This window comes from Motacilla alba, chromosome 8 (genome assembly GCF_015832195.1).
Source record: "Motacilla alba alba isolate MOTALB_02 chromosome 8, Motacilla_alba_V1.0_pri, whole genome shotgun sequence".
In the NCBI taxonomy this organism is placed as follows: domain Eukaryota; kingdom Metazoa; phylum Chordata; class Aves; order Passeriformes; family Motacillidae; genus Motacilla; species Motacilla alba.
This window is the reverse complement of record NC_052023.1, coordinates 18,709,060-18,736,475: the sequence shown is the minus strand read 5'-3', so window position 1 is coordinate 18,736,475 and position 27,416 is coordinate 18,709,060. Positions and strand designations below refer to the sequence as shown.

Below are 27,416 nucleotides of genomic sequence, written 5' to 3'. Positions count from 1 at the left end.
GTTGTGTATCAAAGCTGACACAAGTGCATTGAGAACTGGTTTTCTAATCTGTCCTATTTTGACGTCTTATTATTTTCATGTTGAAAATTTCTTCTTGATAGCGATTAAATGCACTCTCCTCAACCAAGCTGTGCTAGATTTCTGTTAAAAACTTTTTTTTTGCAACAATTAAAGCATGCAAAGAAAAATGTTTGTAAGAATGAAAAAAGCTTGCATAAAGATCTCCACCTTCCTATAGATGGATTTTTGTACAATCACACAACAAATAAAAAGATTTTTTTTCCTCAAGGAAATTTCAGTATTATTTATTTTAATGGACTAGTTTATATTTTAAAGCATGTATACCATGATTACTGCTTAGCATCAATTAGATGAAAGAGGTGGTATTGTACCTGACCAAAATTGCTGTTGCTATAGTTTAAGTTACAGAAGTTCAGAAAGCAGTAATTTCTTTATACAATTATTTTTTTTGAACAGCGAGGGGGTTTTTACAGAAAGAATAATTAACAAAATGCTTCTTGAAATTGAAAACTAAAAAAAATACCACACCATTCAAATGGGTTTATGTAAATACAGCTTCAATGAAAGATTCAGAAATATGTATCCTGATAGAAGACAGGTTACTTTAAAATCCAAGATGACTTTAAAAGCCAGGAGCCTGGTAGGGCTAGTCTATAATGTCCACATAAGCACATTCCTTGGCCTTTTTCCTGGCTCAGAGGCATTGCCTAAGAGAAAAGTTAATCCAGTGCAACTGACATTGAAATTTCATTGAAATTATTCTCTTTATGGGAAAGAACAGTTTAAAGGTTGATTTAAGAGATTATATTTTGAAATATTTATCAAATTTTGATATTTTTATTCACAGTATTTTATTGCACCAGTGAGAAACACAAGGAAACTAAGCTGGATGCAGCTAAGTACTGTGGTTACTGCAAGGTATATTGAGTGGTTTTTGAACACAATGAATAATTGACACATAATAGTCAAGTGACAGAGCATGTGGATCACCAAGAACAGACACAGAAAATTAGTGGCCAAATGGTAATTATGCAGTTAAGTGGAACTCATTCTTTCATTTAATTTTATATTGTTCTACCCATACTAAGGAAATCACCATTAATGTTTAGTGTTAACCAAATATCCATATTTACAAGGAGATGAATTCAAAATACTCCATCATATAGAAGAAAGTATAAACTCAGAAATATAATTACCTGTCTGTAACCACTGCTTCCATCAGGACAAATGCAACCACCCTGCAAATTAAAAAAAAAAAAAAAAAAAAGAAAGAAACAATTACTGCTTTGTGGAAATTTACAATAAAATCTTATTTCAGATGCAAAACTGTTTAGGAGGAGAAAGTCTGTGGGACTACAGAGAAGGTGTGACCTTTGCTGTACCTAGAACAAATGAGGGGACAGCACAGATGTGTACTGTTAACATTTGCTTTGGAAGGCAGATTGATAGTGCACCTCTCAGTGGGATGTCCTAATGACAGATGTCTCAGCAAGAGAGAAATATAGGGTAGTCAGGAGAATCCCATTATGCTATCACCAGTAAAACACATGTTATGTTGAAACAGTGCTAAAAAGTGATTTCAGAGAGCCATTTCTGATAAATTTGCTATGAATGGGGCCACTTCATTTGACAAATTAATGGATAACATCACTAATCTTCCATGTAAAATTACTTAAACTCTGATTTCTGAATTTATTTAGTTTAATTAATAGGAAGCTATCTGAACAAGACTAATTAAAAATAAGGAAAATCCTGACCTGATTACTTGATCCACTGGTTGCAATAAATGATCCACCCTGTGAAGAAAACAATTATATTTTATTAAAACATTTTATTAGAATCTAATGTACAAAACTACATAGTGTGAAACACTATTACAAACTCTGTTACTTCCCTGCACCAATTAACATAACATGTTGAATTTTTGTGAAAATATAAATTAGGATGAAACCTAATTAAGTGAGTTGATACAATTCGCAGGGAATGAGCATTAGGGAAACTAATTAAGAAAACTCTTATCCAGAGCTCAGAGATCTGTCTGCAATACTGAATTAAGCTCCAAACTCTCTAAGACAGAGGACTCTGCTACTGTTAAATCTACATAATGCCGGGTGTAGCAGCATTTCAGACCCCTGGGATGGGTCCCAGTCAAAGATATTAAGAAAAACAGAACAAGGTACCACTCTGGATCAGTTAAATTTCACATAATTCTCGAATACAAACACTGCTGCAGCATATATTCTTTACATCCCACAGAATATTAAAGTTGGACCTACTTTTGTAACAGAAGTACGTAATCCCTAAAATGTACCTTCTTACCACATGCAAAATTGTTGTATGAAACAATTATATATATGACCATTACAATGAAGAATGCAAGAATGTTTCTAAAATAAGAATCTGAAAATATATACTTTGTGTTTTATAAATTAATTTTACAAAACGTTATGTAAAGAAACACCTGCAATTCTTACCTGCTTAGTGGGGTGAAGGAACAGAAGAAACTATATTTTCTGAGCCTAATATCACTATTTACAATTGTGCAAAATGATAACATTATTGGGAAAATGCTGTCAAATCAAAATAGCATCCTTCAACAAAAAAAAAAATTACTGGAATCTAACTTTCAAAATTATATATAATTTATCAGAAATCCCCTTGATATCATGCAGTTGACACTATATTATTACCTGCATGTCAGAGTGGCTGCTATTTGAAGGAGAAGAGGCATTCTGTGAAGAAGAAGAAAAACAAAAGACTCATATCTGTAAGGGTAATAGAATAAAATACATAGTTCTATTTGGGAAGAAATACCTAACCCTAAAGAGAATTAGTTGTTTTTTGTGGACACTAGAGCCTTCTTTTTTTGTAGGTAATACACAAGGAGCTATAAGCTTACTACTACCAGCAGTTGCTCGGAAAAAGGGACAGGAATGGTTTACCTGTACATCATAGGCTCTTCTGCTTAAAACATTTGATGTGTCCTGTAAAAAAATAATAACATTTACAATGAGGAGATGAAAATTCTCTGATCAGTGATAGGTCTTTTTTTCTTTCCATATTATTTTTTATAAGAGCACCAGACCTGTTATTGTGTACATTGAGTAGGAATACATTATTATAAAATAAAAGGCTATTTGCACATAATTTTTATAAGGCTGCTACTGAGTCTGACTTGCAACTATACAGTACAGATATCTGTATCTCCTATTATGAGCATAATAAAAGAGGAAACATTATTATTCCTTACTTATTATTCTGTCTTTCTTCAGCTAAAAAGTTAGCTGTCCTTTGTTTGTATGATACTCACTTAATTTTAACTTTAGCTTGGACCAGCTCTGTATGTGCTTAATGAAGAACAGGAATTTGAGCTACCCTACACTTCAAAGCATGATTTTCATGTCTTTTTTTTTCATATATATGCTTTCTTTAAAGAGATTCATCCAAAGAACAAATACCCAAGTAATTTTATTTTACTTTTCCCTTATGTAGGAGGATATTGACTAGTGTGAACATGATTAGGGAAAAGTTAGGTGTAATTAAGAGAGATTAGGTATAGTTAGGACTAAAATCCTAGAAGCGGGCAAAAAGTAAAAGAAAAAAGGTGTTACTTACTCGGGCAACAACAACTTTCTTCTTTGCACAACCAGAACGCTGCAAAGGAGCCACAAGCCTGTTAGTACTTTATAGCTGTAGCTGTCTACATGAAATACTTTAACAAAAGTCTACTACTTGTCCGGGTGATGTTTGGAAAAGGAAGATGTCCAGAGATTTTGTTTTATTAGCAGTAAGATTCTTTAAAAGCAGATTCTTTGTTTGTTTTCAGTTTATCTCTTTCAACAGATGTTCCAGCTTAGGGGAATCTCCCTCAGCTGAATCACTGTAGTTTAGTACACAATCTGTATATCTGTATAAGGATCCTTTTTCTCCCTTTTTTTTTTTTTTTTTTTGCATTCCCCGTCATTCTTTGTGAGAGACTTCGGATGCCAACTCTTTTACAAAGCAGTCCAGCCATACAGACTGGATAGAGATACCAAGGGAATCCTAACATACTTCGTGTACAAAGGAGGAAATATGGAGACTGCATCAGGGCTTGCTGATAGAGGATATATTTTTTTTAACATTTTAAATTGAACCTAATGCAAGGTTTAAGGTAAATACAAGGTGAATTCAAGGTAAATACAAGCCAAAACAAAAGATGTTTTCAGAAGGCCTCTGTACTTTCTAGATTACATTTGGTGCAGTACTTAAGCACTACAGAGGAAAAGTAGGGAAAACAATGAAGCAGAATAGTGAATGGCTGAGAACTGAAAAGGCAAGTAGGTGATGACAGAAGGTTACTCTAGATGGCAGTAAAACAAAAGGAGGCTGTGACAGATGGAAAAAAGCTTTTCTATGAACAGAAACAAGTGGAGAAAATGTAATTTATTTACACATAAATTATTTACACCACAGTGTATTTGGTCACAATCTATTCATGGCAATCACTGTTTCTGCTTGTAGGACAAATGAAAGTCTTGACAGAGAGTGTAATACTGGGTAATACCAGGCAGAAGTGTTACTTTACAACAGCAGCACGTAAGTGACATTAAATCTGAATGAGTGCGAAAAGCTTGATGTGGTTACATGCCTCATGTACACAGGTGATCAATTCCCAAATTATCTGGTCAAAGTGGACATATTATGAAGAAAATGTATCAGTATATATTCTTAGAAGTATTGTGCCATTTGAAGTAATTGTGCAGCAGCCTTGAGTACAGAGAAATAATTAACTTTTTGAAGAGTAGAATAAAGCAATCCTATACTGAAGGTCCACAGGTCTAATAGAGAAGTGTTTAGTTACTAACTTTGTCATTAACCATTAGGATTTGAACACTACAGAACAAACAAAGTGCTTACCTGATTATTGGCACTGTAGGTAGTGTCATTCTGGAAAAGAATTCATTATTTCCTTTTTTAAAGAATTATTTAAATAAAGCAAGCTTAAAGAAAACTAATTGTTTCTGATATTGCATTCAGACATAGCAAAAATCTCTTATCGGTCCTATTCTCCACAGCTTTGTCTAAATTAGTTTGAAATTCTACCATTGCAGTCTGAAAAACATTGTAATAACAACCTTAGATTAGTACAAATGTAACATGAAAAGCAGTGGACTATCTGTCCCTTTTTCTTGCATTCACTGCATGTACTTAAAGATTTTATTGCAGGTTTTTTTTTTTTTTAAATTAATGTAAAATGTACCCTTAGATTTTGAGGAAAATATCTGTTATTGCAAAGCCGTTGAAGTATTTTTATTTATATTTCATTTCATCCAGTTAAATGCATTTAAAAGCATTAACTGTATCTGTAAACATATATATGACAACTTTCAGCAAGAGGAGAGGCAGTTGCTGAAACAGCTGTTAGTGTGGAAACTCAGCATTCTTTCTGGATCATTCTGCTCCAAAAACTGCATCTAGCAGAGCAATATTTTCTCATCTACATGAAAAATGTTGTGATGAAAATATATTAGAGAAAGCATACTCACATCATCACAAGCGTTGGGGTTATTATCATATGAGGAATCTTGTGACTCCTAGAAGGATATCAGATATCAGTTATGTCCTCACAAAAATTAATTGCTAAAAATAAACTTCCATGTTTATGCTACAAGACAGAAGAGATGCTCATGCAAAGAAGAAGCTGAGTTAAATTAAATTAGGATCTTTATAAGAAAAAAAGGAGTCAAATCCATAGCTGCAATAGTGGCTGACAGGGAATGTTCCAATCCTCAGTAAAGAAAAAAAAACCAACAAAACAAATCCAAACCACGAAGAGCACAGAAATAATTATGTTTTATTAGATCTTTGAGTTGATGTAGGGACTACAAATAATATCTAACTAGGAGAAAGAAAGAACTACTTACCTGATTATCATAATAGGTGTCTGAGGATGATCCACCCTTTAAAACAAACAAAGAACCCAATCAAAATTGGAGAAAGCTACAATATAGAAAACTTGATTTTGAGCAGAGGCTAAAGTTTATATGAAGTGATATACAAGTAGTGAAATAGAGTATTACTTACTTGGCCACCACCATAGTTTTGTGAGTAGGATCCATCCTATAAAACAAAAATAAAAGCTCTACTTCAGAGGAAACCATGATTTGTTTCAGAGGCTATAAAGCTGTTATAAACAATTGCCTAGGATTCCTTTGAACAAATACAATTTTCAAGATACCTGGATAAATTATCAAACATTATAAAAATTCTTACCAGGAGAAATTCAAGGCCTGCCTACCTGGTTGTCACCATAATTTTGGGAAGATGATGATCCACTCTGCTAAAAAAAAAACCAACAACATAATAATTAGAATTTACATCACCATATTGCCAATCAGATATTAATCAGTTGTCATAGAAGTTAAAAGCATCATAAAACCTTGGTGGGAGGTAATACTTACTTGGCTACCACCATAGTTTTGTGAGGAGTATGAATCACCGTGTGAAAACAAAGCAGCAGTAATAATGCTGGAGAGCTGAATTTTATCTGAGTGAATACAGCTGTCCTAGGTAGCTGAGTTCTATGGAAATTCTATGTGTTATGTAAGTGGAATTTCGGGGCTGATAAAAAGTACGTTTGCAGAGAATGAGTTACAGCCTGGACATGGAGAGACTCTGCAAGGGTCTATATCCCCATGTGTAAGAAAACTGTACAGTGGATGAGAATTGCTTTAAACATTTTTACCAATGGATAATAAAGATCTACCTACCTGACCACCCTGTGATCCACCCTGTAAATCAGACAAAAAGTCTTTAGGCACTCACTGTTTGGCCATGGAATATTTTTGATGAAAGCTATGATACTTGCTTAGGAAGAGTAAGAAGGAGAGGCAGATATGCAAAATGGATATAATTTCTAATATAACACAGAGCACAGATTGCCAGTATTGCAATGGTAAATAGATGAGACATAAATCAAGGAACTTCAAACATTTCAGTAATGTCTAGTGCACAGATGAGCTCCATTCTGAACACTTTCTAGAGAATATATTTTTTTTTCTCCTGTAGAAAACCTAATTTATACAGATGGAATGAATAAGGTTACATGGATTTGTTCAATATGAATCTTAATTTAGGACTAATTGACTTAGTGACAAAACTAATTTCAGATGCATCTTAAAATAAGAAAAGAAAGCCCATTTACCTGGTGGCAGGGATTGCTATCGTAGGAGACACCCTGTCAAAAACCAACCAGACAAAAAGTAAATGCCATTTTTCTTGCAAAGTAATTCATTTCCATAAAATTTCCTACGTGAGAATTAGTGTGACAAAATTCAACAGATAACTTTACAGAGAGTGAGTTTAATTTTTCCTAACCTTTTAAGTGTGTGGCTTTACCCTCTGTCATTCTTATACCCCCATACAAGCATCAAGACACTTTCAAACAGATGATCAAAGGAATATTTGTGAACCACATGGAAAGCAGTAGGTTGGTAATTGATGTCTCTCTGTATCATCCCTTGCTTGGGGTGATCCCTTGATCTCCTCTTGATTAGTAAAGATGAACTGCTGGTGGGGTATTTTGGAAGTAACTGTTTCTGTTGGGTGATCATCTATCTAAATGTGGCCATCAATCTCTTGCTAGATTCACCACCATGGATTTTAGGCAAAGTTTCTGCTCAGAGCCATTCATTTGCCTGTTTTGGGTATATTTTGTGATAAGAGGGTAGGAACAGTACACAGAAAGGGTTCTACCCTAGCTGTCACCATCCCATTATTACAGTACAGGTCTTCTCTTGCTAAGTCAACCTGTGACACAGCTTAGTGGAAATAACACATTCCTCAGTGTTTATCACTTTCATTGCTGGTAACAGTGTCCTTGTTGTACTGCTCCTTATGATGCTTTCGGAGGCATTTCCATTCATGCCTGACTTACATTAATCCTAATATTTCTGTTAAATGCTGCTTAAAATTACTGTATCTATGATTATCTTTCATTCTGGTTGCTTTGCTCAATATATTTATTTAAATGTATTACTATTGACCTCATCCACCATCCTTTCCCCTGGGATCTCATCATTGTTTTTACACCATTAGACAAGTTGGAATGGAACCAGGATGAAAACTACTAATTTAATTCTTGCTCCATTTGAGTCATTCTCTATTCCTGTACTTTTCTATAGAAAATAAATGGAGCAACATCCAAAAATTCCCAAGCAAAGACTTCATATATTTAATGATTAGACAGATTAATCACTTGTTTGTTTTCTCTGTGTGACTCTGAATGGTAGCAGCCACTTTATATTGATTACAATGCCCAACAATGTCAGCCTTTCTTGACCTCTGTGATAGATAAGTTCATGTAACAATGAAAACAACAGATTTCAAACTATGAAAATTATAAAAAGTGTTAAAAACATGTTAATATTGCAAAGAAAGCTGGGTCTAGTTTTCAAATAGTTTGGAGAAAAAGCCTTACTTGTCCACAACCACTGCTGCCAAAATAAGCTGCAGATCCACCCTGCTGGGGAAAAGAAAAAGAGCAGCTCATAATTCAAATATTCTCATTCTCTCTTCTCATTTCAAGCACAGATATAATTTTCAAGATTTTCAAGGGCTTTAGCTGCCATGCTGCTTCAAAGGTAGAAGACCAGCTATATCCAACTGTGAATTATCTGGTAAAATACAGAGTATGTTGAATACTAAAGTGCATCAGAAAGCTGAGAGCTAAACACACTCCTTTCTACAGGGGAAAGTGCAGCTTCAGTGAACCTATTGTTGCCAAAGCCATTTGAAAAAAAGTTCACAGGACTTAATTCTAAAGGGATACTTACTATATTTTTTCAAGTTAGAAACCACTGGATTATCAATACACATATGGGAACATCATATGGGTGCTGTATAATGGCTAATGACTGACTGATGCTTACCTGTCCATAGGAGCTGCCACCTTGAGGCTGTAAGAAAGGCACAGAGTCATTTGTAAAAAGAAGTAAGTGTAGTCCCAGCATAGAGAGAAAAGCCCATTTCCATTAGAGGTTTCTGTCTACTGTGTTACTTTTCCAATCATGGTGTTTTCAGTGGCACAAACCAAACCAAGGACCACTCAGAAACAGTGAGAAGGAAAAAACCACCCATGCCCCAAAGCCCATTTACAGGACAGGCTCCTACAGAAAAGCTCAGCACATTTCAGCAACAAAGTCTCACCTGGCCATAGGACTGGCTGCCTTGGGAATCCTTTAAATAAAGAGAAGATAATTACCACCTTGACAAGGAGGCTTCTTTACAGAGCATGATATCTATGGAGATAAAGGCTGCATGTGGGGTTCCCTAAAAGGCTCTCCCTGTGCCAGAGGACACAGGGCAGTGTGCTAACAGCTGTGCACCTGCACAGCACATTGTCTTATTCTCAGCAGAATCCATGGCCCAAATTGAGGCACAGACTGCCAAGGGAAACATCTCTCTCAAGAGTCTTCCCGTCCTGCCAGTCACAGAGGGATCAGTGAAGAACTTTCTACAGCCCAGCCAGTTTACTTACCTGGCCATAGGAGCTGCTGCTGCTGCTGCTGCCTGAGAAACTTGGTCCACCCTAGGACAAGGACACCATTTGGTTACTTCCCTTTCAGTAAGGGGTCCAGCCTGCATTAGCAACAGCAAGCTACTACATCCTAAAGCCATGCGGGGCAGAGTGCAGAGCCAGGCATCTCCTGGCTCTCCTGGGGATGCTGAGTGTGATGATTTCACACACTGGGATTCCCGATCAACGAGTAGCACTTGCATAGATGTTGAGTGTGAATAGACACCTTTAGAGAAAATGTCCCTTAAAGTTCAAATTCTGAGGGTTTGCTAGTTGCCTTTATAGTGTCAGTTCTCAAGTGATCTACTCTGACTGGTGACTGACTGGTGCTTACCTGGCCATAGGAACTGCCACCTTGAGGCTGGTACCCCTGTGTGAAATTAATAATTGATTCACAGTTACTCTATTTGTGAAGCAGTTACCTCTCTAATGTCTATTTTTGGGGTAAGAAAACAGAATAAGGGAATGTACAGACTCTATTACTTAACTAGACTTCATTGATATTTCCTATTCAGGAGAAATAGGTGATTGCACTGTGTTTATTGAATGACAATCACAGAGTAGTTTTACATCTGTCTCAGACAGTACTCCAATCTTAGGCGAGTTTTTCAGGAAGGGACACAACATTTTCTAATTATGTTTACTTTTCCTTCTTTTTTTCAGACTCTGGACTTGAATGGCTAATGCTGAATACTAGGTGAATATTGATATAATATATTTATGTTTTCCATTGGCCCCAGTTGCATAATTCCCTTCATCTGAGAGAAAATTAGGGTGAAAAGTAATTTTTAAAAATTAAGACAATCTTAGAAAAAAATATAGCTTCATAAAATGGAAACAAAACAATGCAATTAAAAGTAGCAGGTCAAATGAACTAACCAAGGGTGACTGTATTTAAAAAAAATTTCTCATTAATATAAAATTACTGTGGTTATAATTTGCTGTTGCAATCTGGTTTTAATATAATCTCAAAAAAGTGCAGTTGTTTCATGTACATGCAGACCTGTGCCACAGCTGCCTGGCAGGGTTATGAAGACAGAAATTACCAAAAACCATTTGAAGTATGCTGTCTATTTTTGCTATCTGACATAGAGATCCCAACAAAACTCATAGCTATCTTAGGACTGCTTTAATGTGCATAAAAACTGTGCAGGGAGGTAGACATTCATTAGTTTCAGGCTCCAAGATGAATTTTTCATTCAACTAAGAATCTAACCCAAGGTTCTTTAATTTCTCAATGCTACTTCTCTGCTGACAGCAAAGCAGGCAGCAAAGAACTGACAATAAATTTGTATTATCCCATCAATCACAATGAGAACAGCATCAAATAGACTATTTGTACCAAAATTTATAAAATTCCACACCTGTGGAAAAGATAGGATAGCAGCAGAATTGTACGATTCCTGTATATATCTACGAGAAACACTATGGTCATGTTCAAAACAAAATATTTAAAACGGATTCAGAGATAGATTGGTAAGGAATTCACTGTGAATTGAAGAAAGAATATTTCAAAATTTGTTAACTTTTCAGGGCAACGGTACTTCACTTTCTCAAATGTTCTATTCCAACTAACGTTTACCTGTCCATAGGAGCTGCCACCTTGAGGCTGAGAACCCTGTAAGAAAGGCACAGAGTCATTTGAAAAAAGAACTCTGTAAGTGTAGTCCCAGCATAGCAAAAGCAGAATCACAGAATACCAGAGAGAAAAGCCCATTTCTATTCAAGCTTTCTCTCTACTGTGTTACTTTTCCAATCATGGTGTTTTCAGTGGCACAAACCAAACCAAGGACCACTCAGAAACAGTGAGAAGGAAAAAACCACCCATGCCCCAAAGCCCATTTACAGGACAGGCTCCTACAGAAAAGCTCAGCACATTTCAGCAACAAAGTCTCACCTGGCCATAGGACTGGCTGCCTTGGGAACCCTTTAAATAAAGAGAAGATAATTACCACCTTGACAAGGAGGCTTCTTTACAGAGCATGATATCTATGGAGATAACAGCTGCATGTGGGGTTCCCTAAAAGGCTCTCCCTGTGCCAGAGGACACGGAGCAGTGTGCTAACAGCTGTGCACCTGCGCAGCACATTGTCTTATTCTCAGCAGAAGCCGTGGCCCAAATTGAGGCACAGACTGCCAAGGGAAACATCTCTCTCAAAAGTCTTCCCGTCCTGCCAGTCACAGAGGGATCAGTGAAGAACTTTCTACAGCCCAGCCAGTTTACTTACCTGGCCATAGGAGCTGCTGCTGCCTGAGAAACTTGGTCCACCCTAGGACAAGGACACCATTTGGTTACTTCCCTTTCAGTAAGGGGTCCAGTCTGCATTAGCAACAGCAAGCTACTACATCCTAAAGCCATGCGGGGCAGAGTGCAGAGCCAGGCATCTCCTGGCTCTGCTGGGGATGCTGAGTGTGATGATTTCACACACTGGGATTCCCGATCAACGAGTAGCACTTGCATAGGTGTTGAGTGTGAATAGACACCTTTAGAGAAAATGAACTTTAAAGTTCAAATTCTGGGGGCTTGCTAAGTGCCTTTATAGGGTCATGATGCTTCATTTCTCAAGTGATCTGCTCTGACTAGTGACTGACTGGTGCTTACCTGGCCATAGGAACTGCCACCTTGAGGTCTGTAGCCCTGTAAGGAAGGTAAGAAATAATTTGTAAACAAAGCTATATTGTCTTAGTACAGCAGTAACAGAAAAGTCCATTTCCTCTTAAAGTTCCTCTGTACTATGTTCTTTTTTCCTTCATGGTGCTCCAGTGGTACAAACCAAACTCATAGACCACTCAAAAAACATCAGGAAGGTAGAAAAACAAGAGAGGATCTTACAAAAAAGCTCAATACATTTCAGCAAAACATCTCACCTGGCCATAGGACTGGCTGCCTTGGGAGCCCTTTAAACAAAGAGAAGATAATTACCACCTTGACAGGGAGCCTTTTTTAAAGAGCATGATGTTTATAGAAATATAGCTGTGTGGGGATTTCTCAGAAAACACAAAGGAGACAGAGCAGCATGCTAACAGCTCCACAATAGACTGTCCTATTCTTACCAGAAGTCATGACTGCAAACGTTGTGCATATAGAATACTCTTGATGTTGAGTTGTGGCCTCCCTGTGGCCCTGATCCCTAAATCCCACACTTACCCTTTTGAAACAATTTTCTGGTTGCATGTAGTGCTACAGAGAATATTGATGGACTTTTGCATCCTTCCTACCCCCTGACCCCAAGAGGAGGAAGACCCAAAGAGCCTTCATACTTGAGTTCATACTATGAATACTCTCAAGTTTTAGTTAAAAATAATTTAGGGTGCCACTGTGTGAGTATTTTCTAAATTCTCTCACTTTTTTTTCTCTCTTTTTTTTCACACAAGTAGCTTTATCTTCATGGCTTTGAGCACTGCTGGAAGTCATTGCACATAGTTCCACAATTCTGATTTTTCATCATTCTTGATATGGCTCAACAACTACCCTTTACAACTTTTGGAATTTGAGGTGTAATATGCATGGGCTCTGAATTGATCAGTATGGGGCTGGTGGTGTGGTAATGAGCCTAGAATCGCTTCCTCTCAGGGCCTTGACCCTAATGCTCTGAGTGGAACACACTCATTTCATGCCAGCCCATCACACATGGCAATGCATTTGTGAGCATCACAAACTAAATAATTTGAATACCAATATCAGACGGCATTTTCATGAACAAAAGCCTGGGAAATAGAAATACCTGCACCTGTGAAATCCATTTTTAAATCAGAAAATAATTTAGTCGTAAGTTGTGCTGGCGCTGTTTTAGGGAAGTCTATAGGAATATTTATAACACTTTTTAAGTTTACTTACCTGAATATAAGTACTGCTGCTGGTTTGCTGTTTTTGTCCACTCTGCACAGGAACAAAAAAATAGGTTATTTATTTTTAAGAAGAATTACTTATGCACCAAGCCATTTCAAGAAGCAATTCTGTCCTTCTGTCTACTAGACAATTTGAAAGCTACAAAGAGTTCATTGCACCTTTTCTTCCTTTATGCCATCTCCACATGCTACAAAATGTATATGAAAATCCTACACAAATGAAGTTTTAAAAGTATTTATATATCTTGATATGATTTTCATAATGATAATTAATTGTATAATACACCTTTGTGTCATACTGTGGTATTTGAAGTGAGTAAAAATAATTCTGCCTTTCAAATGTATCTCACAAATTGCCTTAAACCCATATTTATTTGTATTCACATTATGAATGATTTTTTTCATTAATAAGCATAACGAACTTTTGACAAAGGCTTTCCCAAAGCAAAAATTGAAAAATCCACAGTTAAAATTTAACCTGAGGAAAAGCCACTGCAAAAAAAAATTGATTCCCAGAAAATATGTGGATTATGAGAGGAATAAAATATTTTTTATATTTACATATTGGAAAGAGTTAGCCTGTGTAATCAAAACACTGTACATTTAAAGTCATAAATAAAATAACAAGGAAATCTTATTCCTTTCTTTGCCAGCATTCATCACTAGTAATGGAAGAAAATAATGCTGTACATTTTGAAAGCAATGGTTTTGGAAAGACAAATTTCAGCTGGAGTAACCTGCTACTGATCTTTCAATGAGTGACAATTTGTTGTCTTAGTCTGATGGACTGGCCTGACTGACTAGCCATTAACACTGGGATGGATGCTAAAATGGAAAAGAACACAGAAAAATATATCTGAATGATATTCATAATACTTTATAATCATGCTCGTAATGAGATTAGACTGCTATCAATTTTCCAAGTGCCTCATTATCAAGAAGCAACATTACAAATACAACAGCTCACCCTTACCTAGGCATTAACAGCAGGATTTAAAAAATGTAATTCTGAACTGGGTGTTTCCATTAAAAAATGGACTGTTTAAATAAAAATGGAACTGTGCAGGTTGTAATTTATATTTGATTTGATACTGAGTAACATTCAAGCTTTAGTTCTAGAATTCCATCCTACTTGAACAGATGAGACAGTCAGATTTTGTCGATTTTGAGAGCACAATGGAATTTGCATACAGAGGTTTTGCAAATTTTTAAGTGCAGAAAACAGCTGCAATAGTCTTTATTCAGAAATCAGCTAAGATATCCCCTTTGCTGTAGTCACAGAAATGCCCAACTCCACCACTGTAGTTTGTGGACATCTAAGATATCTCTAAGTTATCCACACTTACTTGTTCCCTAAGAGAGGAATTATTACTCAGTTTACTAAGGCAATTCTTCATTTAAAAATCAAGTATAATGGAGAAAAAATGTCTACCTGTACTATGATCCTTGTAGCAGAGCTTCCCAGACTCTGAAAAAATCCAGAAACAAAGAAACATAATATAGCACATTTGATTGACTTGTTTAGTGCAATGCACTTCAACAGAAAATACTAAGTTGAAGTATTTAGTTTGTGAGTTTATGTGTGATGTGAGTTTATGTGAGTTTATGTGTGATGTACTGTGTACCAGTTCTAAACACTCAGCATTAAGCTAGTTTATTCTCAGTTCTGCAGGTTTGGGGAGGCAGACTGACCCTACTAAGTAAGTTTTCTACTCTTACAACTTTTGTGGAGAGCAGCAGAGCACAGGTTATGTCCACCACCTCTCTGTGCTATCAGTCAACTCGGGTTTTCCAAATGTGGGGATGGAAGCTGAGACATCATCACCCCTCCAACCTGTCTCATTGTCACCTGCCCTGCACATACATCAACACATTCAATTCCACTTCCTCATCCAGGCATTTTTTTGCTGAATTCTGAGGCATGAGGGACAAACGTGAAAGAGTAGCACGCACCATCCCGAGACAACTGGTTTGATCCCATAAGAACTATAATGATCCCATAGGAATCAAAAGAAAAAGTATTCTTACCTGAGGGAAGGTGTGACGCTGCAAAGAAACAGAAAAAACTTTCAGTATTTGCACAAGGGCTTACCCCAACAGAATATTGCAGCAGAGAAAGGGAAAAAAGGGCCCTTATATTTCAGATGTAATACATAGTGGAATGTGGAAGAATTATAAAAAAGGATGGCATAGAATAAATGCATCTTTATTATTTAATAAATAATAAAGATTATTTATTAATCTTTATTCAAGTTAGATCAACATGTTCTATTAGAAATTCAACACATGTAAAATATTACATTATAAAAGCCCACTTCAAGCACCTGAAGGCTAAACTTAGTTTTAGCTCCAAGTAAGCAGAGTGGAAATGTAATAATTAAAAAATGAAAATAGAAGTGAACTTACTGAAGAAAATTGCTATAGAAAAAGAAAACCAAAACTATTTGGGAGCACAGAGACTGCATACATGGAGAGACCTGGTGTCTGCAGCTAATCCATTGTCTCTGCAAGTATGAACAGCAATCACACAACCAGGAGGTTTGTACCCATCTCATAACACCCCTTCCCTAAAGATAAATATACGCATAGGGTAAATCCTGCCTGCCAAAAAATTGTCTCCAGGAATGTTCCCAAAAAATTAAAAACATTGATATTTAAAATCTTTTTGGGTCAAAGTTATTTGCAGAGAAAATGTGTATTGTAGAGAAAAACAGCTTACCACAGGTGGAAAAGGGTTGCTGTTGGCAACAACCACTACCTATGGAGAAACCAGAAGGAGATGTTTACTCACCATAAAGATTATTTAAATTGTTAAATATGTTAAAAAAATAAAGAATACTAAAATTTGTAAATTTACAAACTCTAATAATAATGCTATGGAAGATCCCTTTTATAAAATGGAATTTTTATTAAAAAAATTGATGCAGATAACCAAGCAAAGAATGATATATATTTTTACACAGTTTACACAAGAGTGTAAGCAGATTAAAGATTTGCTGCAAGCCACATAATGACACAGCTGTAGAAGCAGAAGCAGGATTTCCTGTCCTGTACCATATCTACATGCCTGTACTGTGTGCCCTTTTTTGATCCTCAACTTTCCACCCCAAACTAGAACATCAATTTATTTTGTCTTTATTCAGTATTATGATAAAAAATAAAAAAAACTTGATATTGAGTTCATTAAAAAAAAAAAAACAACAAATAAACCAAATGCAATAATTGTATCTTCTGCTGTGTTAATGTTCTCTCATTAGAAGCTCTCCCAGCCACTAAGAACCAAACGAATCATATCATATGAATCAATCTGGGTTAAAACCTTGAAAAGTCTTGACTGAAATAACAGGAGCCATGCCAAGTTATAACCATAAGAATTTTTCCCTTTGAACAGAAGTGCTTACCTTCTTACTGGAATCTGAACTGCTTGAAGGGACAGACTGTAAAAAATACAGAATTCATTGCTTAGGTAAATGTATGGCAAACTAACTATAGCACTGTTCTCCACAACAATATTATACTAACATGATACCGGTGAAATACAAAACAAAGTAAGAGTCTGAAGAAAATGAATGTATTTGCAGTTAATAAATGAACAACTGCAATAAATCAACTGGTTTAAATTCTTTTTTAAAAGCCCAATTATTTTGCTAATTTTACAGAATACTGTATAAAAGCTGCAAATGTTTCAACAAATTGGAAGTTTGTTTGTAGGAAAAAAAACCTGTTGGTAGGAAAAAAAACTTAAGCTCTTCTGCCTTCATCTAAAAAACTAACCCAAAACCAAACAAACAAAAATCCAAAAACCTTTAAATTCTTAGTTGCCATCAAATAAAGCACTGACTTTTGGAAAAGCATAGTAAAAGTAACTGGTGTCCATTTATAGAATAAATATGATTGATTTTTGGTGGAAAACAGAAGTAGGGATACAGCAACAAACACCAAATATGTAATTCATCTGATGAAGTTATTTCCAGGTATGATCATTACTAAATCGTTTGAAGAGAGTTTTCCTTTATCCTCTTCCGCAAATTTAACTCTTGTTTGGTAAATTTGGGCATAACTGCTTAGCTTTTGAATACCTTAGGAAGCTAAAAACATGTTGGAAAATACAGTTACCTGGCCATAAGTAAGACCACTGCTGGATAAGGATGCACTCTGAAATAAAAATATAAATCAGATATTTATTTATACAATAATTTGTTAATTATAATTTGTTTTCACATGAAAAAGAAATAAATGAGATGGACAATAGAAATTTCTCTACTAATCAAATAATTAATATGCAAAGATTGTAAAGAACCCCAAATAATATTCCAAAATATGCAATATCCAAAGAAAATGATTTTACCTGATAAAAAGCATTACACAGTAAGAATTCTGACATTTTTGTAGGGAGACAAATGAAGAGTTTCTAATAGGGGATATTATGTATCACCTATGTGTACATATAGACCTTAAAACATAAATTATTAAGCTTTGAACTGGCAATAAAACACCTTTTAATTTTGGGGTTTGATTTCAGAATAAATACCTCAAGCTAACAGTATTTTCCTGTATATATTCAGGAATACTTCAACAGCTCTACAGAACAGAGCTATTTTCAATAATGAGATGAGTTAAGAAGCATAGTAGGAGACAGTCAGTAAAAACATATACAATACTCCAGCTTACATCTCTGCAGGCTTGTAGGCCATATGCACCAGCAGCACCTCCCTAAGACAAAAAATAAACCAGTTATTTCTCATCAGTATTTTCTATTTGTAACAGAGACTCCCACATGAACATTTATTAAATAATGCCATTGAAAGCTAGGAGTTGCTATAAATATAGTTATGCTGGGGACAAAAAAGAAAATGTAAAAATAGTGCTTACAGGGCCACATCCACTCTTGCTTATTGTGTAGACTACTCCACCCTGAAATAAAAACAGAACTCAATTATTTCCATATAAAAAACTCAAATGGGCAAGAGAGAAAAAACCCAATGCTGTGCTATTTATGGCATGAAAAGTTGTGCAGCTGGCAATGTGTATGTACAAGCAAGGGATAAGCAAGTAAAGAGGTTACCAGTTCACTGGCATTGCCTGTAATAATTCTAATTTAGTGTGAGATGTCATTTGTATTTCATATAAGTTTCATCAGCTTTGTAACTGGTCATGAAATCTTTCGAAATGTTACTGAATGGCTCATATTTTATAAAAAAATTAACAACTTCAAATAGTTATATGATGAGATGAGAAACTCAACTCTTAGAAAAGCATATGTATTATATATTAAAAAATACAAGGAAGAAAACCAGGTTTTATCATATTTATCAAAATAATTTGTCTTTCTCTGTATCTGGTAATTCATTAGAAGCAGTAAAGACTGAAGAAATTGAATATTGCCAGATAATTCACTAATAAATATAACCACTAGTAAGTAGTAAGAAATACGTCCTTGATAACCTCGGTTCAAGAAACTGGAGACTCACCAGAAAGAATCTAAGAGTTAAAGAGAAAATAGGCATATTAATGGTAGTGGAGATAATCAACTAAAAACCAAGTAAACATTGCTGTGATGAATGAAGTAAAAGTGGTGAGAATGCAGACATGCATACCCCAGAAGTTTTAAAAGGCTAATTAGACAGTGATAGACCCAAATTTTCAACTGCAAATATAGTCCAGTGTTAAAAACAATAGACATTAAACTGGAGCAAGCTATTGAGTTCAAGAGAGTGGAGGTAGTTGAACTTAGCCCAGGTACAAACACACTGTTTGCTGGATAAACACCTCTGCCATTCTGGGTTAACTAGCAGAGAAGATACTTCAGTACACTAAATCACCTCATGTTACAGAATTTTAGTCATTCAAGGTTACTGAAGGAAAACATACAAATGCTGGAATCTGGGACTCATACCTGACTGCCTGAATAGCTGTTCTGAGAGGAACTGGGAGGTCCAACCTGAAAAGAAACCAGACTGGTATTTATTATCTCTCTGAAAAATTATTTTAAGTGATTTTCAGAAAAGAAAGTTCTACTTGGTGGGCAAAGGAAGAACCCACAAAGTAGCTTTCTATTACTTTATTCCACCAATACTATTAAAATTATTTCAGAGCTCTTTCAAGATAAATAATCAAAACTGTGCCAATCCAGCTGTTATAAATAACATAATTCTGCTGCTTGCATCTTTTTGTATTTGACCTCACACACTTGATGTCCATCATTGAGGAGGAGATCTACACCACCACAATCATTAAAAAGCAGATGAAAGCTTTTTACTCATATGGCTATGTAATCATTAGCATCTTTGTTGTAAAAAAGCAAAGAAGGAAAAGAGGCTTCTTCACTGAGCTGCCAGTGAAAGTCTTCAAAGGAAAAAAAAATCAAATAGCTACATTTTATATCTAGATCGTGATTTCCAGAAGACAAAGTTTCAGAGCTGTTAAAATAAGTGATCTTGAACAGCAAGAAAACACTAAGAATAAAAAATGAAAAGAGAAAATAGAAAACTTCTATCATAGGCTACTACAGATTAGCAGAGAGAATCTGCAGAAGGAAACGGTAACAAGGCTGACAACCTTTTATACAGTTTTGGATTTTTAATCAACAAAGATGAACTAACAAAAAGAAATTAAATTGAGTTACAAGGGGAATAAAGACATGTCTAGAAGCAACTTTTGACTAGGCCTTGAGATCCTGGGCAGTTAGCAGCATGTCAATGTCTTTGGAGAAGGAATATTTACCATGATGCATCGGCCTGTTGAGTAGGTCCCTCCACGCTGCAAGAGAATACAGGTTCCAGTTACTGTTTATTGACTGGTATTACTTTAAACAGGAAATCAACTGAATTCACATTGATGGTCTGAGTGAAGAAATCAAGTGTTTAATTGCTGACACTATATTACATGTTTTAACAATCTAATCTGGAAACTGATGCTAAACAATCCAAAATTGAAATACATTCAAAACTGAATTTAAAAAAATGAAACCATAAATGACATCTTGCTAGGAAATTAATTTGAATGGTAAAATAGAATCTTCATGCTACAAGCATGAAACAACTACACCAGTAGGAGAACTCCAAAACAGAGCTAAGTGGATGTTGGGAAATTGAAAAAAAAATTGCTCTTACCTTGTTACATTCTAATTCTATCATAAGCTGTGGGGAAAAAACAAAAGAGGAAGCATTACCAAATTATTTACTAACAAAAAAAGGGCAGCTTATTATAGAAAACAAAATACATTTGGTGAAGTGAAAGATTTAAGACAAATCACTGCTGCTGCAGTCCAATACAGTAGATTTTAAGGAGACTTTCTTTACTTGAGCCGCCAATGTTTAATATGTTTCATAGAAGCATAATTGTTGGCAAAAAATTGTTACCAACTCCTTTCAAGAAGATGCTACAGTTACAGTTCCCAGAGGCTGAGGCAGCAGTCAAGAACAGCACTGTATATCAGAAGTACAGTACAGTTCTATAACCAATTCTATTTTCTTTTTCTTTCTTTAAGACATGGATTTTTTTTGATAAATAGATTATTACTGTCCTCATTTCTCTCAGGAAAAAAGAGTATTAACTTTATTTTTTCATCATTTTTAAGAGGATTAGGCAGTTAAATTTAAATTATTGAAAAAATCGAATGATTTTGCCTTAGTTAATGAATAAATGACAACAAGTGTATATCTTGTATCAAGCCAAAGATACTTTAATTACTGTATTAATTTCTATCATTCAAATACACTAAAACTTACCTTCCTTTTACTTTTTCCTGTCACGTTAACTGACTCAGAATGTGTAGGTGTGAGAGTTTTGCTTTGAATTCCAACCCAAAAGTTCTCTAGATTTTGAACAACAGTTGCACTAGAGAGAAAACAAAATAATTTATTTTCTATCAGAGTATTTAATTATAAAATACTAACAAACTCTTATAAAATACTCTAACAAACTCTTATAAAATACTCTAACAAACTCTAACTAACTCTTGTCCCCCTTTGTCCCCAGCCAAGAATATCCACTGTGTTCTGGTTTTTAGTGTATACAGTACAAGTTTCACTTTTCCTAGTAGTGGCTTGTATTATCCTCCAGCATAACTTCAAAGATAACTCAAACAGATGCTGAGAACAAGCAGAAGAGGGATAGACACTGTTTGAAGAAGCACTGACACCAGTGAGGAGCATTGGCTAAAATGTCCATCAGAATTGTCCCACATGCTCTGACAATGTGCATGTACAATGGTGAACTGATTCTCATGGCAATAATGAGTGGAAGCAATTGTGGTTTTGTATTCTCTTGCCTGCTCTTGGTATTCCTCAAGATTTAATGAAGCAAGGCAAAGATGACCCTATCATAAATCTGCACTTCAAACAATACAAGCTATCAAATATTTAGGTGTTTTCTAATATAACTTCAAACACGCATTTGTTAGAGTAGGTGGTGTTTTTGCAAGGCTCACATCTGCAAGATATGTAGCATTAAAAGTAGGCTAAATACATATTCCTGTGTTTTCAGAAGTTAGTTCATAGGTCATACACTTATATTTAAATTTATATTAGAAGAATTTACCTCAAATTACTATTCTGCCACTGTTCAAAATGAAGAAAGATATAACTGAATAGGTCTGAATTTCATTTTTTTCATGGAAGGAGTTACATTCGTATTTTGTTGCTGTTGTAATCAAAGAATTCAAAGTGTAAAAAATGGCTGCTCAAAGATCCATTAATAACATTATGCTTAATGGAATTATTTACTTATATTAAGATCTTTAGGATATTAACTTTTACAACTATATCTTGAAATGGAAATCCTTTAATGAACATGTTGTGAAGTTATAGCAAACTATGAAAAAAACCATGTTGGACAAGAATATCTAAAAGAGCAACACAGGTCTATCTCAATATAGAAAGAAAATTTCAAGGCAAAAGAAAAAACCAACTATTTACATAAATTGAAGCTCTCTAACATCAGGTGGAGCAATCCATGTTGTTGTAACCTTCTGTTTCACATCTGAATTGGCATTACTTACTGCTGAATTCTGCAATTAAAAAGAAATACATATAATTATTTAAGATGTAGAAGTGACTTTTAGCACATTATTACAGAAACTGTCTCTACTACAACAAGTAACACTGATGTCCTGCTACAAAGAGCCAAATAATTTCTATGTTAGGTTCGTATCACATATAAAGGATAGATGAAGTTCTTGAGAAAATCTAACCTTTTAAACTCTGCTGATGAAATAGCTTTGCTGCATAAAAATGATCCCTATTTCTATTATTTAAAAGAAACCCAAGCTTCAGTAAGCACTCCAAAGTCTACACACATACCGTCATGTTATGACATTCCAGGCCTTTAGTGTTTGGATCTGTAATTTTAAAAGTACCAACAGGAACATCTCCATCTATTTCTCGAGCTTGTAGATTAAATCCTTTAAACCCAGCATCTCCAAGTGCTTCTAGAGTTACTGTGAAAAGAGGCATATTGAGAAATGTAAATTTCATATACCACCAAAACTGCCTAAATGTTTACCATGCAATTTGCTTCACTCCAAGGCACAAGATTGCATTGTGCAGAATTCTGCACAGTGCAGAAATTACTTTAAGCCCTGTACAAGTCTAAAAAAAAAAAATTAAAACACCTTTCTTAATTATAAGGGGAATGACAATAAAGGTAAAGGAAAAAATTTGGAAAGGTGCTTCTCTGTAAAGTAATATGGAATTAATGATTTACTGACAATTTCAAAAGGAATTTTGCTCTACCAAATGGACAGTGGCCCTGCTGTGAAGGTGCTCCATCCAGAGAGCATTTGGGATTAGGAAGATAAAAAGGAGGTTTAACCCACAACAGCTCCACCTCCTGCAATATGATAAAATCTGGGATGCAGCTCTTAGAAGGGTGACTCAAAATGTATCACTCTTAAGTAGTCTCATAGAGCGTCCTGAATTTTTGTTTTCCTGTAGGATGACAGCATGTGAAGAACTAATGAGTAGGATCCCTTTTTATTGCAGAGGCCTGATTCAACAGCAAATAATCAAATACAAAGGTAACAAGCAACTAATTATTAGTCCAGTTTGGCTAGCTGTCCCACTCAATTTTAATTTTGTTACAAAAAAATACAGCATAAAGTTAAGATATATTAATTACATAAAGAAAAAAGAAAGAATGCATTTTCAGTTATGCAAGTATGTCCATACAGACATAAAACATAAAAATAATAATATCTCAAGTATATATGAACAAGATTGAAGTTAAAAAATAAATTATCTAGACTGAGAGGGAAATGGGGGACTTTTTATGAAGATTGATAATTCTGGAAGTAACAGAAAAAGATTCCATGTCATTCAGATTGTTTACCTTGGACTTCATTTCCTGGCTCAAAGTTATCAAAAGATACAGCAATAATATATGGTGGTGCAGATGTCTGTGGTTCAGCTTCATAGTTTGGTAACAGAGAATCACAATCAATTGAGGTATTTGTCTGTGGAAAACCAAGGATTCCAGGCAAAAATATCCAACAGAACAAAAAAACAAAGCAGGAGTGTCTCCTCATCTGTGGAATAAAAAGACAGTACAGGTCATAGTAACTTCTTTAAGTAGTTGCCATGTTTGGCAAATATCTGCTTTTCTCCAGGACAGGAAACAAAGCAAGCCTAGAAAGCTGCTCTTTCTTTGCATTCATTTATTTTGAAGCAAAAAAATTAAAATAAAATACTTATATACACTGGCAGAAAAGTGCAATAAGAGACACAAATATTATAATTTAAAAATACAGAATTATTAATGGAAGTTTAAATTTTCAGGTTACATGTCAGCAATCCATTAACAGCCATGTCTGCTGCATTACACCTTTGACCTAGAAAAGTCCTTAAAGCCAAGTTCCTCATTGTTGCACCAGCAGTTTTAGCTCAGCTCCTTGGCTATGCAAGAACTCAGAGGGAATCCTTGCTCCCTCAAACTGTAGATATAACTATGATTAGCATGCTTTCCTTTGACTGCTTTCCCTACTCTCACTTCCAAAGGACGGTCCAGAAATCTAATTAAATGCCCTGGAGTACTCTTCAAGATTTTCAAAGTATTTGTTTCCTGAAGAAATAACAAATGATTTCTGCAAAGTCCTCTGGAACTTCTAAGCAGTTTAAAAATACTAAATTACTACTGCATGCTTCCTATTAATAAAGAATAACTATAACCAGTAAAGAAACTCTAGCCAGTACAGAAATTCACAAAAAATAACTATGAGACAAGACTGAAGTCAAATTTTCCAGGACTGTCCATAAAGAAAAAATGTATTTTCTTTATAGTTCACTAGCAGTGATGGCAAACTGTTTCTAAGAAAGAAAGGAAACATTTCCCAAAAGTATTTTCAGGTGTTTAATATCAGATTTTTCAGCCCATGTTCAAAATCTAAATATTCAACTGGCACAGAATAATAAGCACTACATACTTAAAAGGCCATTCATCTTATGAACAACTCACTCTTCCAGCTACAATATTGCTGACACAACTGTTCAATCTCCAAAAGTATTTAATAATGCTATTTTACATGCTGTCTGCTACAGGATTGCCTCATGTGACACAACAGACAGTCACAGAAAAAATGGAGATATTTATTTGAGATTTTTTTAAGCATTTCATACACAATGTAAGAGATATGTTCAATTTGTACCATCTACCTGTGTATCTTAATTCATGCATAGCTGTGTAAGATCATTTGGTTTCATATGTGCTAATGAAATAAGTAACAGAAGCATCTGGAAGCAGGGGAAAAATATACAACTCTGAACATTCATGTACTTAACTCTGAACTTCAACAACTTTTTAAAGAGTCACAGAGTCAACAAATAATAAAACAGGTGACTGTGAAATACTGGAAGATTTCCAAGTAGGATGATGAAGGTTTGCATGGCGTCACAACTACTCAGAGCACCAACCAGGAAAGTGATAGATGCAAGTTATCATGTCTTAAAAGGAGATGAAGACTGCACCTCTCCAAAGCCTCATCAAAGTGTCACTCTAATGGGATCCTGGTGAGCATCATGTTTTGGTATCAGCACGCTGGGTGCGGTTATCCAATCTCTTGTGACGATTTTGACGTGGCCCACCTCTAATTAAGTTTTAAATACAGCATGTGGGTGCTATTATATCAACAGATGGGTAAACAGTGATTTAATATGAACCAGTCCGTGTGTTGTTGAAATCTCTGTCTGACTCATGGAGAGATGGAAAAAAAAAGTCTGTTTCTAATTAGATGTTCCATTTCAAAGCGCAAAGCCATAGTTCAGCTAGGATTGGAAAATTGTCTGGAACTGTACTCAGCCATGAAAGAAAACCAGTCTGAAATATTTCCTCTTTTTCTTACTAGAAAAGAGCCAGAAATACAAGTACAACAAGTTGAAACATGGCTGAGATGCCTCTTTGCATCAGCTCTCTGATTTAATAGTTCAAAAGGTATTCTAGGAGTCTCATCGTGTCATCTTTTGGAACTGGCTTTTAGATGAGAAAGGGAGATATTAGCATTTTAAAAAATTCCAAGTCCAGACTTGAGGCAGAAAATATCCATGGGCTCTCAGTTCCAGTACATACTCCATGCAATCATGTTACCTTGCATCACATGTTTTACATTTTCTCCATGAAAAATGTAAAGAAACAAAAATTAAATATTTATAAAATAGAAACATAGAGAATTCTGGCAAATAAATGTTATTTGCAGACTTCTAATTGGATATAATGATGAAAAGTTAACTATATCCTCAGTTACTTCATCTGATAGAAAAATTATATTTACTTTTTTATCACAGATTCAAACCTTTCTCCCTATGAGTCTATGTGGCCCTCACCTTTCCAACACCTGAGCTGCTACCTTAAGAATCCTATTTCATATTTAGTCTAAATGTCTTCAGGCCAACAATTAAATCCCTGCTAGTTCGCTGCTGCGTTCAAAGCCTACTGGACTCGGGAAGAGGCATTTTGGTGGTTTGCTCCTCCAAAGCCTTGGGCAAACTTCTGAATAGAGACAAAAGTTGTTTTAAAAGCTTTTAAATACAGAGCACTTAATGACTATGATAAACACCTCTCCATAATTTGAAAAACACAGTCCTTGCAAGGCCATGCTGCCAACAGTTTAAGACCAGCTCCTGTATACCCCTTTCTATTCCCATTCTTTATGAGTATTTTTCTCCTTCTCCTAGATGTTCCTGATGAGCCACAGACTTACTCTTTAGCCCTTGAGAATAAGCATCACCAGGTAGCGTGCACCCTGTCCACCACATCCCCACCAACACACCTTATCGACCCAGTGCTGATGCGTGGGCATCCTCCGGTCCCTCTGTGGTCAGTGTGGAGGAGCTGCAGCCGGGCAGTGCCAGTGCCCCAGGAAGATGAGACAGAGGAGGAGGAAGGCTCGGCCAATCCGTGCCGAGGCGGGAGCCAGCGCGGCCAATCAGGGCCGGCTGTGCATCTGCCCTGGAAATTGGGACACCACAGGTGGGACTGTCCTGCCCAGAGCTGGCGGTGACAACACCCTCCTCACGGGTGAGTCACGCCCCTCTGACCTTTATCGAGGCATCTGGCACAGGCAGGGCTTCTGAAGCATGGTAGCCTAAACCAGTATGTCGACTAAAATCAAAAGAATCATGCTATTCAAAAACCCCCTACTAATATTTCATAAACAATTCCAGTAAAATATTCTATATTAGTCTTATTAATCTGTTACCACCGAGTATTCTGCTGCTGCATTTTCACTTTTTCACAGTTGGAAAAGACTCGGAAAATTCTAATGATTGTCATGCTTCCAAGAATTTTCTCAGAGCAAAGAGTTAATGAGGCTGTTTCTTCTCATGCACCTTGTGGGAAGTTATTGCAACTGACCTGCACTCAAAACTAACATTTTTTTAACTCTTCAGAAGATTTTCACAAGGTCTCCACTGGAGACTGGGTGAAGTCCAAAATCTGAATGACATAAAATAGAATACTTTCGGTTAGATGTGATCTAAAATTATACGTCTAATTTATG

General features: G+C 35.6%; 1 protein-coding gene across 1 annotated transcript in view; it reads right to left on the bottom strand.

Moving 5' to 3' along the window:
* LOC119703989 (hornerin-like) overlaps window positions 1–26,743 on the bottom strand; it is a 47,844-nt gene extending 21,101 nt beyond the window's left edge. The window contains exons 1-32 of the mRNA XM_038144551.1: window positions 26,688–26,743; window positions 23,759–23,954; window positions 22,732–22,868; window positions 22,348–22,439; window positions 21,160–21,268; window positions 20,542–20,568; window positions 20,153–20,188; window positions 19,326–19,370; window positions 18,302–18,343; window positions 18,101–18,142; window positions 17,546–17,584; window positions 16,831–16,866; window positions 16,149–16,187; window positions 15,458–15,475; window positions 14,862–14,897; window positions 13,419–13,460; window positions 12,183–12,218; window positions 11,163–11,198; window positions 9,542–9,592; window positions 8,934–8,960; window positions 7,208–7,240; window positions 6,774–6,794; window positions 6,302–6,343; window positions 6,088–6,123; window positions 5,928–5,963; window positions 5,550–5,597; window positions 4,921–4,950; window positions 3,637–3,675; window positions 2,964–3,005; window positions 2,712–2,753; window positions 1,779–1,817; window positions 1,218–1,259 (exon numbers count right to left, since the gene is read on the bottom strand). Of these exons, the coding sequence (XP_038000479.1) occupies window positions 1,218–1,259; window positions 1,779–1,817; window positions 2,712–2,753; window positions 2,964–3,005; window positions 3,637–3,675; window positions 4,921–4,950; window positions 5,550–5,597; window positions 5,928–5,963; window positions 6,088–6,123; window positions 6,302–6,343; window positions 6,774–6,794; window positions 7,208–7,240; window positions 8,934–8,960; window positions 9,542–9,592; window positions 11,163–11,198; window positions 12,183–12,218; window positions 13,419–13,460; window positions 14,862–14,897; window positions 15,458–15,475; window positions 16,149–16,187; window positions 16,831–16,866; window positions 17,546–17,584; window positions 18,101–18,142; window positions 18,302–18,343; window positions 19,326–19,370; window positions 20,153–20,188; window positions 20,542–20,568; window positions 21,160–21,268; window positions 22,348–22,439; window positions 22,732–22,868; window positions 23,759–23,954; window positions 26,688–26,717 (1,566 nt within the window). The 5' untranslated portion in view covers window positions 26,718–26,743. The remainder of the gene's footprint in view (window positions 1–1,217; window positions 1,260–1,778; window positions 1,818–2,711; window positions 2,754–2,963; window positions 3,006–3,636; window positions 3,676–4,920; window positions 4,951–5,549; window positions 5,598–5,927; window positions 5,964–6,087; window positions 6,124–6,301; window positions 6,344–6,773; window positions 6,795–7,207; window positions 7,241–8,933; window positions 8,961–9,541; window positions 9,593–11,162; window positions 11,199–12,182; window positions 12,219–13,418; window positions 13,461–14,861; window positions 14,898–15,457; window positions 15,476–16,148; window positions 16,188–16,830; window positions 16,867–17,545; window positions 17,585–18,100; window positions 18,143–18,301; window positions 18,344–19,325; window positions 19,371–20,152; window positions 20,189–20,541; window positions 20,569–21,159; window positions 21,269–22,347; window positions 22,440–22,731; window positions 22,869–23,758; window positions 23,955–26,687) is intronic.
* Between the last annotated feature and the right edge of the window lie 673 nt (window positions 26,744–27,416).